Genomic DNA, 18,306 nt, shown 5'->3' with positions numbered 1-18,306 from the left:
ACTCCTTATTTCTAAAATCACAAATACTTCAACTTGCTGATATAGTTCATCTTCAAACAGCTAAAATAATGCATGAGGCTAAAAATAACCAATTAGCTAAAATGTCATCCAATACTTCTCTACAAGAGAGGAGAAATGTGATCTCAGGGAAGAAGTACATTTGAAACACTTCTATGCTAGGACTACATTATGCTAGCCATAGCATTTCAGTATGTGGAATCAAACTATGGAATGGATTGAGTAAGGACCTCAAACAATGCACAACGATGAGCCAATTCAAGAAACAATACAAGCAGTTGATGTTTGCTAAATAAAATAAATAAAAGGATGAAGAGTCTTGAACCAGTCATGATGTGCTATATATATCACTATATTGACACTTACTTTGGTACCCATTATGGCGATGCTCATATCACCTCCTACTTCGGTACGGTATTATTTAAAAAAAAAAAAACAAACAAAAAAAAACCTTAAACTGTATTATGGAAAGCAGGATGTGAACAAATGCAACAGTTAGTGATTGTAAAAGTACCAGATGGAGGGGTAGGATTTAATAAGCTTTGCTTCTTCCTACTCCTTTTGGACATGTGGAACTGGGAACTGATTATGGGATGCACTCAATTGTAATCTGATGAATGTTCAAATGAAATAAAAACCATTACCATTACCATCTATCTATTATCTAATCAAAAAGGAAGCCAACAAAGACTGTCAGCAATTTGCAAACTAATAGGCCGACATGTTGCACCCCACCACCTGTTGTAACTCTACCAAAGCATGATTGTACTGTACTGTATCCTTTTGTACTGTTTTACTTTCTGTCACCAAACTCACGTGCGTCACAAACACAGCTGCGAAAATCATCCATCTCCCCACGCCCAGCCTAACAGAACTAAGCAACAGGTCCATCTTTCGCATCGACAATAACATAGCACAGGATGTCGCCCACCCACTGAATCACTACCTCATCCACTACCTTCGGGGTGAAGATACAAAACTATTAAGTTCAGGAAGGACCGTCTTGGGAAAAGCCTGTTCCCAAACAAGCACAGCCACCCTGATCTGTCTGCCTGGCCTGTTGCTGTTACTTGTCATGTTGATTGTCTGTTTACACTGTTGTGGTGTGCGATGTGCTCTGTGGTCTTTGTAATACTGTCCCTGTAATGTGTAGTCAATGAAGACAAAGAAGACATTAATGGTAATGGTAATGGTTTTATTTCATTTGAACATGCATCAGATTACAATTGAGTGCATCCCATAATCAGTTCCCAGTTCCACATGTCCAAAAGGAGTAGGAAGAAGCAAAGCTTATTCAATCCTACCCCTCCATCTGGTACTTTTACAATCACTGTTACATTTGTTCACTTCCTGCTTTTCATAATACAGTTTAAAGTTTTTGGGGGGATTTTTTGGGGGGAGTGCTGGAGCCTATCCCAGCTGTCTTCAGTCAAAAGGCGGGGTACACCCTGGACTGGTTGATTTTGGAACATTAATTCATTTTCTACCGCTTTTCCTCACGATGGTCACAGGTGGTGCTGGAGCCTATCCCTGCTGTCTTTGGGCGAGAGGCGGGGTACACCCAGGACTGGTGGCCAGCCAATCACAGGGCACATATAGACAAACAACCATTCACACTCACATTCATACCTATGGACAATTTGGATTGGCCAATTAACCTAGAATGTTTTTGGAATGTGGGAGGAATCCGGAGTACTCGGAGAAAACCCACGCATGCACGGGGAGAACATGCAAACTCCACACAGAGATGGCCGAGAGCGGGATTGAACTCGGGTCTCCGAGCTGTGAGGCCTATGCACTAACCACTCGTCCACTGTGCAGCTCCAAATATGAAAATATTCCATCAATTAATGGAATGCAGCTTTTTCACTCATGTGGTCGGGTATGGAACCGATTAAGAATAATAAACAAGGGATTTGTTTTACCTCAATTAGATATTTTTATACTTGAAAGTGCTTCATGTAGGCAAAATAATATGTAAATGATACCATAAAAAAAAATTTTGCGCAAAATTCGACGGACGACTACAAACTCCTCCCAGCCAGTGTGCAGTGATGAATAGGCTTTGTTGGTTAGATGACAGCGCTAGTATCATTTTCTATGTTTCATTGCTGCTGTTTTAACAGGTCAGCATCCTGAACTCTCGGACACTGAGTGCTGAAAGGATCCCGTGAACTGAAACACTTTTCCCACCAATCTTGCGGCCTTTTTCTTTTAATATGAGTATAAATATATCACTTGAAGATGTACAGTATTCTGCTCTATACAGTATTTGCTAATAAAGTTTTTTTTTTTAAATGAATCTGTTTTTGTCATTTTAGCAGGTAATATTAATTAGTGATTCGGACTGATAAGACATCAGGGGTGGGAGATGCTTCCTCAAATGCAGCACTGACAAGACAGCAAAGCGGAGACCAAAAGAAGCACATCAATGTAATGGTAATGGTAATGGTTTTATTTCATTTGAACATGCATCACATTACAATTGAATGCATCCCATAATCAGTTCCCAGTTCCACATGTCCAAAAGGAGTAGGAAGAAGCAAAGCTTATTAAATCCTACCCCTCCATCTGGTACTTTTACAACCACTAACTGTTACATTTGTTCACTTCCTGCTTTCATAATACAGTTTAAGGTTTTTTTTTTAAATAATGTACCTCGTACCGAAGTAACTAATGTAAGCATGATTATTGACTTTCATCATGGGGTTGGTAGCAATTTTTTTTATAATTTTTATTTTAATTATTTTTTCCATGTATAGTTCAGGAGAACCAACGACAGCCACCCATCAAACTCCCCATCAGCCTGGAGAGCAAATGTGAAATTTGGAGGAGAACCACTGCTTTGAGCCTTTAACAGGTCAGCAGCCTCCTCAACCCTTAGATGCACAAGTGGGTCAAAAATGACCCGGTCAGGTTGTTTTCTTGAAATATCTTTGTAATGAAAAATTAATATTATATATTAATTAATATTCCAGGTATTCCTCAAAAATTCTATTTTTGATATCATGCCATTCACATTTTTAACATATCTTTTATTGATTTTAAGAAATTTTAGTGTTTGTTTTTCTTCAAAAACAACCTGAAATTTTTTCATCATTTCATATTCCAGGTATTCCTCAAAAAATATATTTTTGATATCATGCCATTCACATTTTTAACTTACCTTTATGCAACACACAATGGATCCTCACATTTTCTATTGTTGTACAGGGTCATTTTCTTTTTCAAATATGTAAAAAAGTGAAAAATGAAGATGTTTCTAACATGAAATCATTCTTGTGTGGTCCTAAATATAATACTAAATATCATACAAGTGATTATTCCTAACCAAAATGGCAAAATTGGCATAAAAAGGCATTGATTCTAGTATGGGTGATTTTAACCCACTTATGGAAGAGTGTAGGGTCCAGTCACTCGTGCATAAGGGGTAAATAAGAGGGAATTGCAGGCGCGAGAATTGTGACTATCATGCAGGTGTATGCACCCACATCAGAATACACAGATGAGGAGATAGAGACCAGTTAGAACACCTTGTTGCCAAAACAAAAACAAAAGACAAATTAACCATTTAGGGAGCCTGCAATGATGAACATCAAGACTGGAGAGAAACAACCAGAAAATATGGAGTAGGGACAATTAATGAAAGACGCTATGGACTTTTTGAATTTACAGCCCTGTTGTTGGCAACACTGCATGCACATAAACCACATGGCATATACACATGGAGGTTTATATCATAAACAGACTCCATTTGGATGTCTAAGTGCTTCTGTAGCAGTATTAACACCCACAAGACACACACCTCCACAGGGGCTGATGTTGGCAGTGACCATCCATCTCCGGCTTAAAAAACAAGCAAAAAATTGGAACCCAAGAATTAGATAAAATCTTATCGAACAGGAAGTTCCACTTTTCAGAGGGGAATTCCAAGCCAAAATTGGAGGGTAGTTTGCTTCACTTCTACAGCTTGAAAATGTTTAAATTGTGCTTTTCTGGACTGTTTTTGTGAACATGAATGTGAAATATCCAAAAGCAATGCGCTCTCAGCGGCAAAGATACATTGTTGGACACGCTGTGTGCGTCCACAGAGGTAGAGCGAACCACAGTTTGGTAGTCCCCGCAAATAAAGTGTAATGATGACATTTTCACTAGCGATGTTGTGCTAAGATTGTCTGCAGTTAGTTGACACGGCGCCCTCGCATTCGGCTTCTGCGCATGGCACCAGCGGCACCTCTGACCGACAAGTGTGTCCGACAATGAGTGCTCCTCCTCAGGCAGGCGAGGTTGCAGGAGCACCACAGCACCAGCGGTGCCTTCGTTACCATTCTCATACACGGTAAGTCAGGGGTCTCTAGTAGCTCCTAAAGACTTTTCAATTAGCTCTCCAAAGATTTTATTCATTTGTCATCAACTCCTATACCCACTTTATTAGAAAGTCGGGTTTGTTCGTAGTTAGAAATACAAGGATGCTAAATACAAGGATGAAGAGTCTTGAACCAGTCATGATGTGCTATATATGTCACCATATTGACACTTACTATGGTACCCATTATGTCATTGGATGCTCACCTCACCTCCTACTTTGGTACGAGGTGCATTATTAAAAAAAAATAAACAAACAAAAAAAAACTTAAACTGTATTATGGAATGCCGGAAGTAAACAAATGTAACAGTTAGTGATTGTAAAAGTACCAGATAAAGGGGTAGGATTTAATAAGCTTTGCTTCTTCCTACTCCTTTTGGACATGTGGAACTGTGAACTGATTATGGGATGCATTCAATTGGAATCTGATGCATGTTCAAATGAAATTAAACCATTACCATAGAAGCACTTTAGGCATGTGACCAACCATGGTGCCGTAGCAGTGCCCGGATGTAGACCAAATCCATGGAAATGCAGCTGGAAAAAGGCGCAGATTCTGGAAGATCTAGAAAGCTCTTTTATTGTGTCGAGCTGCTCTATGGAGTCCACAACTCAATACAAAGGATCAAGTATAATAGGTCCCCTTTAACAGATTTTAAACAAATACCACAACAAACCAAGAGCTTGGTGAACCATCGAAAACAAGGCAACAAGTGAGTCAGAAAAGAAGTTCTCGCTTTACAATAAAGTACACAAAATGCAGTATTTACTGAGGAACTTATGACAAGTGCTTAAGGTTAGACCTTTGTGGTCATCAAGAACCTGACTAAAACTCAGCAAGCAAGACGTGCCTCAGCAATCAAAGACAAAAATGTTGATAGCTGGAAAGAATGTTGCGGAAAACTCGACAACTATGAGATAAGAACAGACCCGCCCGTCATCATCAGATTAGATCACCAACAAGCTGAAGAAGAGCAGAAACCAATTTTTGAGAGATTGGTTGAGGGTGCAATCTGAGCCAAAATTGGAGGAAAATTTACTAGTCAAATTTACTAGTCAGTAGACTGATCCATTGTTTAGTAGTGGTGGGCTGTGGTCGAGGGGGTTTGGGGGTGCTATCCCTTGGCGGTCCTACCTCCCTGGGCTCGGGGCCTGGTTGTGGGTCTGGGACCCCTGGGTCCCCCACCCTGTGACGCCCCACCCGGGGACGTCCACGGTGTGTGCTTGCGTGTGTGCATATTGAGTGGATGGGGTGTGCGCGTGTGTCTGAGCTGATTTTATGTATTTATTGTTTTAAATATTTAAATAAATAATTATTAGTTTTATTATAATTATATATATATATATATATATTTGTGTGTGTGTGTGTGTGTGCGTGTGTGTATGGCTATATATGTAGATATACGGGGCGGGGGGCTCTGCTGGGGTCTGGGGCAGGGCGTTCCATCTCTGCCGCCCGGTCCTCCATGGGGCAGTGTGCCCGGGACTCTTCTGTCCTGGCCGGGGCGGTCCTATGTCGGTAGTCAGGCCTGGGGTTACCTGGGGTGGGCCGGGTTCCGCTTCCTGGGGGTGTGTTTCTCTTCTTCCTTTCTGTGTTTCTTCTTGCTCCGGTCCGGTCGTTCCAAATGCGCATAACAAAAACATCAAATAACGGCAAATAAAATTTCATGGTACAGGGAAGTTGTAGCCAACACCTTTCCTGACACAGAGCAAATCTGTTTAGCATGTAAGGGCATTTAGATCAACAATAGATCAACAATTAGATCAACAATATGGCTGCCCCAATGGCTGGACGGGAACAATGAAAAATATCAATACATAGGCTTCAGTTGGTTTCCTGCTGATCTGAAGTAGTTTCATTCAAGATGCAACCTGGCTGTGTGAAAATCCATACTTCTTGAACCGAGAATTTGTTTGAAATATTTTCTAACATTTGTTGCGGCGTGATCATTGTGTAGGCTTTGTTTATTTAAAGAGGAACTGGACCTAAAATGTACTCCTCTTCTGCTTGAAAATGTTCAAGATCTCACAGACACATTTTAAAGGGGACCTATTATGCTTTTTCCACTTTTGTAAATATAGTTCGAAATGTTGTATTCTGGTGTTAAACCATGCCAAAGTTTCAGATAATGAGGTTTACGCATTTGGAAGTGAGCCCTGAAAAAAGTTTGGGATGGCTCAAAATTCTGGGTTTCAGTGGGCGTGGTAAAACTGTTCTTTTGTGATGTCACAGAAGAGCGGGCTTCCTGATACGTATGGGTGTGGCTGTACACTCTCAGCCAAGCACGGTACTTCTTCATAGCCTTCTGAATGGCCTCAGCTCTCAAGCCAGATCCCATGCTGGAAGAAGCACCACTGAAGAAATCATCAATAATAAAAATCCTGTTGACAAACAAGCAATTAAAAAAAAAAGTTCTCCGACAAGCAGAAACTTTGCTGCTTTGGGAACGGTTCGTCATGCGGGTGTTGCGATGCGACCCCAGGATGCAGAGATGAAGCGAATGGTGCAGGAAAAAGCTTAGCCTTTTTTCTTGAAATTCGGCGATTGCAGCACTGGCATACGACACGTTGTAAATAACAAACAATGCACCAACAAAAAACAGACGCACCCGGCTGAACTAAATACAACAATCAAATTAGAAACAGGTGCGCGTAGCAGAGGGTGTACACGTGACGGAACACAGGACAGACCAACACAGGAAAAACTACAAAATAAGAGCATGAAAACCGGAACTAAGGCAAACAACGTGAAACACAAAAACTGTCACACAGGAGGCGATGCAGATTGTGACAAATATTTTCATATTTGGGGCTGCACGGTGTTCGAGTGGTTAGCGCGTAGACCTCACAGCTCGGAGACCCAAGTTCAATCCCGCCCTCGGCCATCTCTGTGTGGAGTTTACATGTTCTCCCACATTCCAAAAACATGCTAGGTTAATTGGCCACTCCAAATTGTCCATAGGTATGAATGTGAGTGTGAATGGTTGTTTGTCTATATGTGCCCTGTGATTGGCTGGCCACCAGTCCAGGGTGTACCCCGCCTTTCGACTGAAGACAGCTGGGATAGGCTCCAGCACCTCCTACGACCATCGCGAGGATAAGCGGTAGAAAATGAAAAAAAAACCACAATTGTGACATAAAAAGTCAGAACTATGGGCTAAAAAAGTGAAAATGATGAGATAGGAAAATCTGAATTATGAGAAGTCAAAATGATGACATAAAAACAAATAATTATTAGATAGGAAAGTCATAATTATGGAAAATTTTAAATTGCAAGCTAAGTAATGAGATGAAATTATTAGGTAAGTCATAATTATTTTTTAATTATTTATAAAAAACTTCACCTTCGAGGCGGCACGGCAGTCGAGTGGTTAGCTCGCAAACCTCACAGCTAGGAGACCAGGGTTCAATTCCACCCTCGGCCATCTTTGTGTGGAGTTTGCATGTTCTCCCCGTGCATGCATGGGTTTTCTCCGGGTACTCCGGTTTCCTCCCGCATTCCAAAAACATGCTAGGTTAATTGGTGACTCAAAATTGTCCATTAGTATGAATGTGAGTGTGAATGGTTGTTTGTCTATATGTGCCCTGTGATTGGCTGGCGACCAGTCCAGGGTGTACCCCGCCTCTCGCCCGAAGACAGCTGGGATAGGCTCCAGCACCCCCTGCGACCCTCGTGAGGAAAAGCGGTAGAAAATGAATGAATGAACTTCACCTTCACTGCGTCCTTTGTCACATGACACTCGGCACATGCGCACTTAGTATCTCATAATTATCTTGGGAGTTTTTTTTTCAGTGGCGGAAAACGGACATCTAATAAAAATCGTGTCAATGTCATGTATAAATGTAATATCTGTACAGCAACACGGGCAGCAACAAAGCCATAAAAGCAGTAAAATGATTTTCGTAAAAGGCAGAAATTGATTTCTTCCTTCTATAAGGACACATGAAAAAGGTTTCTGAATATCTGAGACACCATTGACATGAAACGAAATCTCCCAAAGACAGCACAAAATAAGTGATATATGCTTGACAAGTCACGTATAAGCACAATTTTGGTGTGGTTGTCACGTGACCATCCCGGATATGGCTTCACTGTATCAGGTGAACGAGCTCATTTCCATTTCACAATTGTAATGCACTAAAACATTACAATTACACTATAGTAATGTGTGACGGTGACACCAGAGGTGTTGTGCACTCTTCCGGCCTTCACAATAAACACATAATAGCGCTCGCTTTACTTCCTGTCCGCGCTGAATAAACAGCTCAGAAATGTACTCAACAGTAAGCTAGTAAAATATCACTACATTGGGTTTTAGCCGTCAAAATGACGTGTTTTCCAATCCTGATATGGGTTAAAAGTGTCACGGTTGATGTGCAAGCATCAGCGAGGAAGGAGGCGGGACCTGGCAGCGTATTTAAAGCGATGAAGACGATCCATCAGAGTTCTTCCACTGGACGTCAAACGAGGTCGCTTTCTGTGTCGGATTCGAGAGCAGCAAGCAGAGTAAGTACACGCAAACACGCCCAACTTTCTTGGTAGTTTACCAGCCGCTCTTTAGGCAGGTACTGTACTAAGTGGACGGAAGTAGTGAGACGTCTTTAGCCCCGGAGACTCCGTCACGGAGATTGACAGACAACAACATATTCAACGACACGCTCGCAGTTTCTTCCATTTGTACACGGAAATGTAGGGCAAGCTTACAGGAACAATTACTGGCATCAACTTACAATGTGACTGGATGCTTCTCACTAAAAGCTTGTCATATTCTATATATAGTAATATTATATATTCAATTAGGACCAACTTCACTCTTTGCTATTTTTGTCCACCTTTTTTCTGCCGATGCTTTTTCTTGCATTTTCCAAAAATATTTCAAGTTTCTTGTAGTAAATCTATCCATTACATCTAACATTTATTCCCATAATATTTTGACGTTATTCTCAAAGTATATGACTTTTTCCCCCAACCTAATGTTAGCATTTTGTTACAATGTTACAAATTAATATTTTCTTGACTATTTGAACTGTGCTACTAAAATGATTTAGTACTTTTAATAGTATTACTTACAATGTCTACTTACTATTTTTTTTAAGTTTATTCTTGTAAGAATATTGTTTTTTCTTGTCATATTTTTCATATTTTGACTTAATTCCTCTAAAATTATCTATTTTTTTCCAAATATTTCAACTTTCAACTGTTAAATTCTATTATTAGAATGTGTCACCGGCCAGTAAAAAAACAGTTTGGATTCAGGTATGAAAATGGCAAAATGGAGTGTCTAGAGGGCTCCAATAATGTTAAAAACATATTAAGAAGGTCGTAAACAGTTTTTTATGTCTTATTAGCTCTTGTTATGTCTACTATATTCAGTAATAGGAGTTTAAAGGTGACTATAGGGTTGTTAATTCATGTCTAGAGCGCTCTAATGTTGAAAACTGTATTTAGAAGGTTGCAAACAGGTTTTCTATGTCTTTTTATCTCTTGTTATATCTACTATATTGGGTAACAGGAGTGTAGAACTGACTATAGGGGTGTTATTTTATGTCTAAAGGGCTCTAATAATGTTTAAAAAACATATTTACAAGGTCGTAAACAGGTTTTTTTATGTCTTATACTGTATATCCTATTATCTCGTTATGTCTACTATATTAAGTAATAGGAGTGAAAATGTGACTATAGGGGTGTTAATTCATGTCTAGAGGGCTCTAATGTTGAAAACCATATTTAGAAGGTTGTAAACAGGTTTTCCATGTCTTAGTATCTGTTGGTATGTTCTACTATATTGTGTGAAAGGAGTTAAGAACTGACTATAGGGGTGTTATTTTATGTCTAGAGGGCTCTAATGTTGAAAAGTGAATTTAGAAGGTCATAAATAGGTTTTCTGTGTCTTAGTATCTCTTGGTATGTCTACTATATTGTGTGAAAGGAGTTTAGAACTGACTATAGGGGTGTTATTTTATGTCTGGGGGCTCGAATAATGTTAAAAACATTTAGAAGGTCGTAAACAGGTTTTTATGTCTTATACTGTATGTCTTATTATCTCTTTACGTCTACTATAGTCAGTAATCGGAGTGTGACTATAGGGGTGTTAATTCATGTCTCGAGGGCTCTAATGTTGAAACCCATATTTATAAGGTCGTAAGCAGGTTTTCTATGTCTTATTATCTCTTATTATATTTACTATATTGGGTAATAGGAGTGTAGAACTGACTATAGGATTGTTATTTTATGTCTAGAGGGCTCTAATAATGGTAAAACCCACATTTGAAAAGGTGCTAAACAGTTTTATATGTCTTACTTTCTCTTATGTCTACTGTATTGAGTAATAGGAGTGTAGGACCAACTATAGGGGTGTTAATTAATGTCTAGAGGGCTCTAATAATGTTAAAAAGCGTTATTTAGAAGGTCATAAACAGGTTTTCTATGTTTTATACTGTATGTCTTATTATCTCTTACTATGTCTACTATATTTGGTAATAGGAGTGTAAAGGTGACTATAGGGGTGTTAATTCATGTCTAGGGGGCTCTAATGTTGAAAACCGTATTTAGAAGGTCGTAAACAGGTTTTCTATGTTTTATTATCTCTTGTTATATCTACTATATTGGATAATAGGAGTGTAGAACTGACTACAGGGGTGTTATTTTATGTCTACGGGGCTCTAATAATGTGAAAAACCACATTTAGAAGGTCGTAAACAGGTTTTTTATGTCTTATACTGTATATCTTATTATCTCTTACTATGTCTACTATATTTGGTAATAGGAGTGTAAAGGTGACTATACGGGTGTTAATTCATGTCTAGGGGGCTCTAATGTTGAAAACCATATTTAGAAGGTCATAAACAGGTTTTCTATGTCTTATTATCTCTTGTTATATCTACTATATTGGGTAATGGGAGTGTAGAACTGACTATAGGGGTGTTATTTTATGTCTAGAGGGCTCTAATAATGTGAAAAAACATATTTAGAAGGTCGCAAACAGGCTTTTTATGTCTCATGCTGTATATCTTATTATCTCTTACTATGTCTACTATATTTGGTAATAGGAGTGTAAAGGTGACTATAGGGGTGTTAATTCATGTCTAGAGGGCTCTAATGTTGAAAACCGTATATAGAAGGTCATAAACAGGTTTTCTATGTCTTATTATGTCTTGTTATATCTACTATATTGGGTAATAGGAGTGTAGAACTGACTATAGGGTTGTTATTTTATGTGTAGAGGGCTCTAATAATGGTAAAACCCCCATTTCAAAGGTGCTAAACTGGTTTTCTATGTCTTATTATCTCTTGTTATATCTACTATATTGTGTAATAGGAGTGTAGGGCTGACTATATGGGTGTTAATTCATGTCTAGAGGGCTCTAATAATGTTAAAACCATATTTAGAAGGTCGTAAACAGGTTTTGTATGTCTTATACTGTATGTCTTATTATCTCTTACGATGTCTACTATATTTGGTAAAAGGAGTGTAAAGGTGACTATAGGGGTGTTAATTCATGTCTAGAGGGCTCTAATGTTGAAAACCGTATTTAGAAAGTCATAAACAGGTTTTCTATGTCTTATTATCTCTTGTTATATCTACTATATTGGGTAATAGGAGTGTAGAACTGACTATAGGGGTGTTGTTTTATGTCTAGAGGGCTCTAATAATGTTAAAAAACATATTTAGAAGGTCGTAAACATTTTTATGTCTTATACTGTATATCTTATTATCTCGTTACGTCTACTATATTCAGTAATAGGAGTGAAAATGTGACCATAGGGGTGTTATTTTATGTCTAGAGGGCTCTAATGTTGAAAAGCGCATTTAGAAGGTCATAAATAGGTTTTATATGTCTTAGTATCTTTTGGTTTGTGTACCATATTGTGTGAAAGGAGTTTAGAACTGACTATAGGGGTGTTATTTTATGTCTAGAGGGCTCTAATGTTGAAAAGCGCATTTAGAAGGTCGTTATCAGGTTTTGTATATTTTATGTCTACTATGTTGAATAATAGGAGTGTAAAGATGACTATAGAGGTGTTGTAAACAGGTTTTGTATGTCTTAATATGTATCTCTTAAAGGTGCTATAGGGGTGTTATTTCATGTCTAGATGGCTCTAATAATGTTTAAAAGCCTGTCTCGAAGGTGTTAAACAGGTTTTCTATGTATGTCTTCTTGCATGTCTTAGTATGTCTACTGTGTTGGGTACTAGGAGTGTGAAGGTGACTATAGGGGTGTTAGTTCATGTCTGTAGGGCTCTAATAATGTTGATTATAAGATGGTAAACAGGTTTTCTATGGTGTAACTATGAAAATATTCACGTATGAGGGTGGGGTCCTGGAAGCAGATATCAGCCAAAAAGGAGGGATTACTGTGTACAGTGGTACATGACCAACTTTATAGCAATGTGCAGGAAGGACGGTGCGTTTAGTGTAATGATACTTGTCACATACTTGCCAACTGTGCTGGTTTAAAGACGGATGTCTTGTGTTCCCTGTGAGGTGGAATGGACCATAAATATGAACTGGTGGCACACAGAGGCTTCAATTTCATTCGTGGAATTCACGATCCTGACGATGTGGACGGTATTAGCAAACTGGAGATGAGAGACTCTGACATCTTTGTCGTCACCTATCCCAAATCAGGTACTTGATGGAGGAGTGGAGTAGAGAAGAAGGTGATGCATTTCAGCAGGAAATGGACGTCCTTTATGCGTGTGTATTGTGTCACAGGCACGGTATGGATGCAGCAGATCTTGCTGCTTCTGGAGGCCAAGGGCGATATGACGGTTTACAGCGTCGCAAAGATGCCCTGCAACGGTGATCTCGTTCCCTGGATTGAGGTCATTGGCAGCAGAGAGGCGTTCCTGACTGCACCGTCACCCAGGCTGAGGGTCACCCACCTTCCTTACCACCTCATGCCCGCGGCCCTCGGGCAGAAGAAGGGTAAGGTATGTTTTCTAGCTCCAACTGCATCCACGCAAACTCAAAACAAAGGACAAAGAAACCTCTTTGGAACCATTTTAGGTGATCTATGTGGCGAGAAACCCCAAAGATGTCCTGGTTTCTTACTACCACTTCCATCATCTTGCAAAGATGCTGGACACACCCACAAGCTTTGAAGACTTCTTTGAGAAGTTCCTCCGAGGAGATGGTGAGATCTTTGTCCGGACCGTGAGATGGTCTTGACGGAGGCGTATGACGTTGGGATGTTTCTGCTTTCAGTGTTTGGCTCCGGCTGGTTCCAGCATGTGAAGACTTGGTATTCTCACAGAGACGACATCGACATGTTCTTCATCACCTATGAGGAAATGATCCACGTAGGAGCTCATGTGGCATCTTAGACCAAGGGGTGTCCAAACGTTTGCCAGCGATGAATAGTGCATGCATTACTAGTATTCTTCATATTTTGACTATTTCCGTAAATATTTCAGCTGTTTTTTGTGTTTTTTTTGCTTTTTTTTTACTTTAAATTTTGCAACATTTTCAACTTTCTTCAATTGACATTTTTAATGCTTGTAAAATTACATTATTTTTACGCATGATATTAGGACAAAAATTAAGGCTATCTTTTTAGATTACAACTGTTCTCTCATAATATTCATTCATTCATTTATTTTCTACCGCTTTAACCTTAATAATGTAATGCCATTTTAGTAGCGTGGAGTTGAAAAATTAAGGAAAAAAATCTTACTTTTAAGAAAAAAGTTATAAATGATGATTCAGCTGCAAAAACTTTGTGCACCCCTGCTCTTAAACAACCTCTCTACGAGGACCGTATGAAAGAATCCCGAATGACCGGTGGCTGTGCTCATGTGCAGAACCTGAACGTGTCAGTGAAGAAGCTCTGCACGTTCCTCGGGAAGGAGCTGACGGAGGAGCAGCTGGCCGACGTGGTGAAGTACAGCACCTTCAGCAACATGAAGAAGATTCCTCAGGCCAACTACGAGCACGTGTCAGATGACCTGTTCAATCACCACATGGGCAGATTCATGAGGAAAGGTAAGCTCAAAATATTGAGAGAGGTAAAAGTTGCAATTTAACAAGAAAAAAAGTATTTTTTTGGCCGTAATATAATGAAGAAAAATAATGTCAGTATCAAGTTGAAATATTCAACAATAAAAGTCATTTTATCTATCTATCTATCTATCTATCTATCTATCTATCTATCTATCTATCTATCTATCTATCTATCTATCTATCTATCTATCTATCTATCTATCTATCTATCTATCTATCTATCTATCTATCTATCTATCTATCTATCTATCTATCTATCTATCTATCTATCTATCTATCTATCTATCTATTTATTTATATTTTATAATATTATATATAATATAATATTACTTAAAAATAATAATAAAAATAATAATATATTATTTAATTATTATAAATAAATTTAATACATTATTTATTATTTATCATTTTATTTATGAAAGTCAAGTTAAAATTATTACAGATAAAGTTGTAATTTTTGGAAAATTATGTTGGGGTAAAATGCTAATGTGACAAGAAAGTCAAAATGTTTTGGGATTAAAGTCATAATTTCAGAAAGAAAATTTACAAGAAGAAAGTTGAAATTGTTGGTAAATTAAAAAGAAAAAAAACAGCAATAAATAGTCCAAATATTGAGAGAAAAAGGTAGTCCAACAAGAAAAATTAATGTTTTTGTCATAATATTATGAGAAATAATAATGGCATTTAGTAGCGTCAAGTTGAAAGAAAAAGAGAAGAAAAAAGAAAAAAAGCATTCATTTTTAAAGTTAAACTTAATACACATAAAGTTGTCATTTCTGGAAAATGTTGTTGTTGGAAAATTCCGAATATTACAAGTCCAAATGTTATGGGATTAAAGTCATAATTACAGGAATGAACATTTCCAACAAGGAAGTTGACATTGTTGGAAAATTAGAAAGAAAACATTATAGTAAAAATGTGGTAAAGAACAGTAAATAAAGTCAAGAGTTGTAGTCTGAATTTTTTGTCATAATTTGAGAAAAAAGAAAAGTAAATATTAAATATTAATATTAAGTTTAAGTCATAATATTACGAGGAACAAACAAAACAAGTTAAGTTGTCATTATAAAAAATTGATTGGGTAATAAGTCCTAATATTACGAGAATAAAGTCCAAATAAAATGAAAATGAAGTAAATTTGTGATAAAAAACTTAAGAAAAAATTAAAAAAATGTGTTTTTCACATCTACGCCAAAGCTAATATGATGTCACTTCTTAGCATATCTTTACTAAATATGAAAGTCATGGTCCTGCTGGACCAGCCCTGAGTTAGACGTCCAGTCCGATCAAGTCTGGATCCCATGTTAGTAAACCAGAGATAATGACAGCGTTGTTCTCCTGTGTGCAAATTCAAGGAACCATCGGTGACTGGAAGAACCACTTCACCGTGGCCCAGAATGAGATCTTTGACCAGGTCTTCCAGAGGGAGATGGAGGATTTCCCAGTGTCGTTCACGTGGGACATGACAGACATGGCGTGATCAGTACATGCAAAGCGCTTTCACCTTTTCCGTTACCTTTGTCCTCTGCTCCTGCCGTTGTAGCCGTGAAAGGTGTCTGCAGGCATTCTTCTTCTTGAACCTTTGGTTCCTCGTATATCTGTAAAAAAACAATATTCACACGGATGTGCATTTCTATTCAGCCTGTCTGTGTGTAGTTTCACAGGCAAACCTTCTAAATGTGTTTTTCACATCATTAGAGCCCTCCCGACATTACAGTTTCCTCCCACATTCCAAAAACATGCTAGGTTAATTAGCCACTCCAAATTGTCCATAGGTATGAATGTGAGTGTGAATGGTTGTTTGTCTACGTATATCAAATCAACTTTATTTGTAGAGCACTTTTCCTGCAAAGACATGCAACACAAAGTGCTTTACAGAATTAAAAACAATTATCACAATTAAAAAGAAAAACAATTATAAAGAAAGTCTATATCTCTATGTCTATATGTGCCCTGTGATTGGCTCTCTCAATATTTGGACTATTTATTGCTGGGTTTTTTTCCTTGTTAATTTTCCAACAATTTCAACTTTCTTCTTGTAAATTTTCTTTCTTAATTATGACTTTTTTATGATAATTTTTTCTTTTAAATTATGACTTTAATCCATAACATTTTGACTTTCTTGTCACATTAGCATTTTACCCACAACATAATTTTCCAAAAATTACAACTTTATCTGCAGTAATTTTAACTTGACTTTTATAAATAAAATGATGAATAAATAATATAAAATATTATTATTTTATATTATTTTAAAAATATTATAATATATATAATATAAATAAATGAAATGACTTATTGTTGAATATTTCAACTTATTTTTTTATTTTTCTTCATCATATTACGGCCAAAAAATACTTTTTTTCTTGTCATTTTACCTCTCTCAATATTTTGACTTATTGATGAAATATGACTTTTTTTTTTTCTTGATTAAGTTTAAGTTTAAAAACTATTGTTATTTTTCTTTGACTATTTCAACTTGACATTACTAAATGGCATTATTATTCCTCATAATATTATGACAAAAACATTTATTTTTCTTGTTAGATTACAACCTTTTCTCTCAATATTTGGACTATTTATTGCTGTTTTTTTCTTTTTAATTTTCCAACAATGTCAACTTTCTTCTTGTAAATTTTCTTTCTGAAATTATGACTTTAATTTAATCCACACTAAAGTGGTTCCATAGAGTTGAATATTAAATAAAAATACAAAGAAAACAGTAATGTTGTACTTGTTTTTAGGCAACTTCGATGCATTTTTGGGGGTGGAATTAGCACATCTACATTAAGGGTGTGGAAAATAATCATATTAATCTATACATCGATGCGCATGCGCGCGATGCGAGCGCATCGGCTCATTCACCGGGTATGGATGCAATCGACAGGTGAAATCTAGATTCATCGCGATGCGTTTGTGGGTGTTGGTAAAATCCGATTCAAGCGCCGTTTTATATTATATTATATAATGTATTATATATATATATATTAATGTAATAATTATATAATAATTAATTCAACTTCACCCCATATGCTGTTCCCCAGGCGCAATGAATGCACCATCATTATTTCGCATTTTGTATTGAATACGGACGGAAGTCGAGAGGCACATAAGACTACTAGTAAAACAGCATGGACGTTGGCAGGCAAGCAACAGCGAAAACGTTTTTATATTTAACCCCCCCGGAACGTTTGAATGGTATGTTTGGAAACACTACGGATTCTCAAAGAACGGAAAGCTCGACAAACATGCAGACCCCCTTAAAAAGGAGACACCACAACACGGACAAGTCTACCGCCGCCTCCCCGTCTAGTTCCTCATCGGACACCGGGGAAAAACCCAGCAAATCAGGTCAGTGGATCTTCAGCTGCTTTCCAAATTGTCCAGGAGCTATTACAGGTGAGATTATAACAGCAGAGCAGTTGGCTTCTTCCTGAATTTTGAAACTATTTTAAAAGGGCATACATTGTTTTACTTTCTGCCCTCACTACTGTATTAGCCTAGTTCCTAGCGATTCATATTAGCAGTATGTTTAGCAGACAGGAAAGTGTTGAAAGTGTCACTTTAACTTTGTTGTTGCTGGTACTGTATTTTTTACAGCAGTAATTATTTTAATTTAATTGCTTTACTCCACCACTGAACCACTGCTATTGTAATTACATAGTCGATGTGAAAGTGGGAGTAAAGTTGTTTTTGAAAAGTGGCTGCTGTTTTAAGATGGCAAAAAGAATGATGAAGTGGTGCATAGTAAAAAAAAAAAAAAAAGACAAAGAGCACTTTAGTTGAATTTGCTGCCAAATGCCAATAAGGAATAAAACCGAATCCTTTTTGTAGGACCATACTGAATTCCATTTTTTCCCTTTGCTTATTTGCATCATGTTGAATTGCATCATATCGCAAGAAATTGCACCATACCAT

The 18,306-nt window shown here is 37.6% G+C and overlaps 2 protein-coding genes across 3 annotated transcripts in view; both read left to right on the top strand.

Moving 5' to 3' along the window:
• The window catches only part of zufsp (zinc finger containing ubiquitin peptidase 1), a 33,930-nt gene extending 31,623 nt beyond the window's left edge, over window positions 1–2,307 (top strand). For both annotated transcript variants that reach the window (XM_058053890.2, XM_058053892.2), the window contains one exon: window positions 2,145–2,307. In XM_058053890.2, coding sequence (XP_057909873.2) covers window positions 2,145–2,192 — 48 coding nt within the window. In that variant the 3' untranslated portion in view covers window positions 2,193–2,307. The remainder of the gene's footprint in view (window positions 1–2,144) is intronic.
• A 6,447-nt stretch (window positions 2,308–8,754) lies between these two features.
• Window positions 8,755–17,072, top strand: LOC131105597 (amine sulfotransferase-like). The gene is made up of 7 exons (XM_058053894.2): window positions 8,755–8,891; window positions 12,871–13,014; window positions 13,102–13,319; window positions 13,396–13,522; window positions 13,594–13,688; window positions 14,190–14,370; window positions 15,744–17,072. The coding sequence occupies exons 2-7, from the start codon at window positions 12,876–12,878 to the stop codon at window positions 15,866–15,868; spliced, it is 885 nt and encodes a 294-aa protein (XP_057909877.2). The 5' UTR covers window positions 8,755–8,891; window positions 12,871–12,875; the 3' UTR covers window positions 15,869–17,072.
• Window positions 17,073–18,306: the final 1,234 nt, after the last annotated feature.

This window comes from Doryrhamphus excisus, linkage group LG5 (genome assembly GCF_037039965.1).
Source record: "Doryrhamphus excisus strain RoL-2023G ecotype Guam linkage group LG5, RoL_Dexc_Guam_v1.1, whole genome shotgun sequence".
NCBI lineage: Eukaryota > Metazoa > Chordata > Actinopteri > Syngnathiformes > Syngnathidae > Doryrhamphus > Doryrhamphus excisus.
The sequence above is the reverse complement of the archived record's forward strand: the minus strand, read 5'-3'. Positions and strand labels throughout refer to the sequence as shown.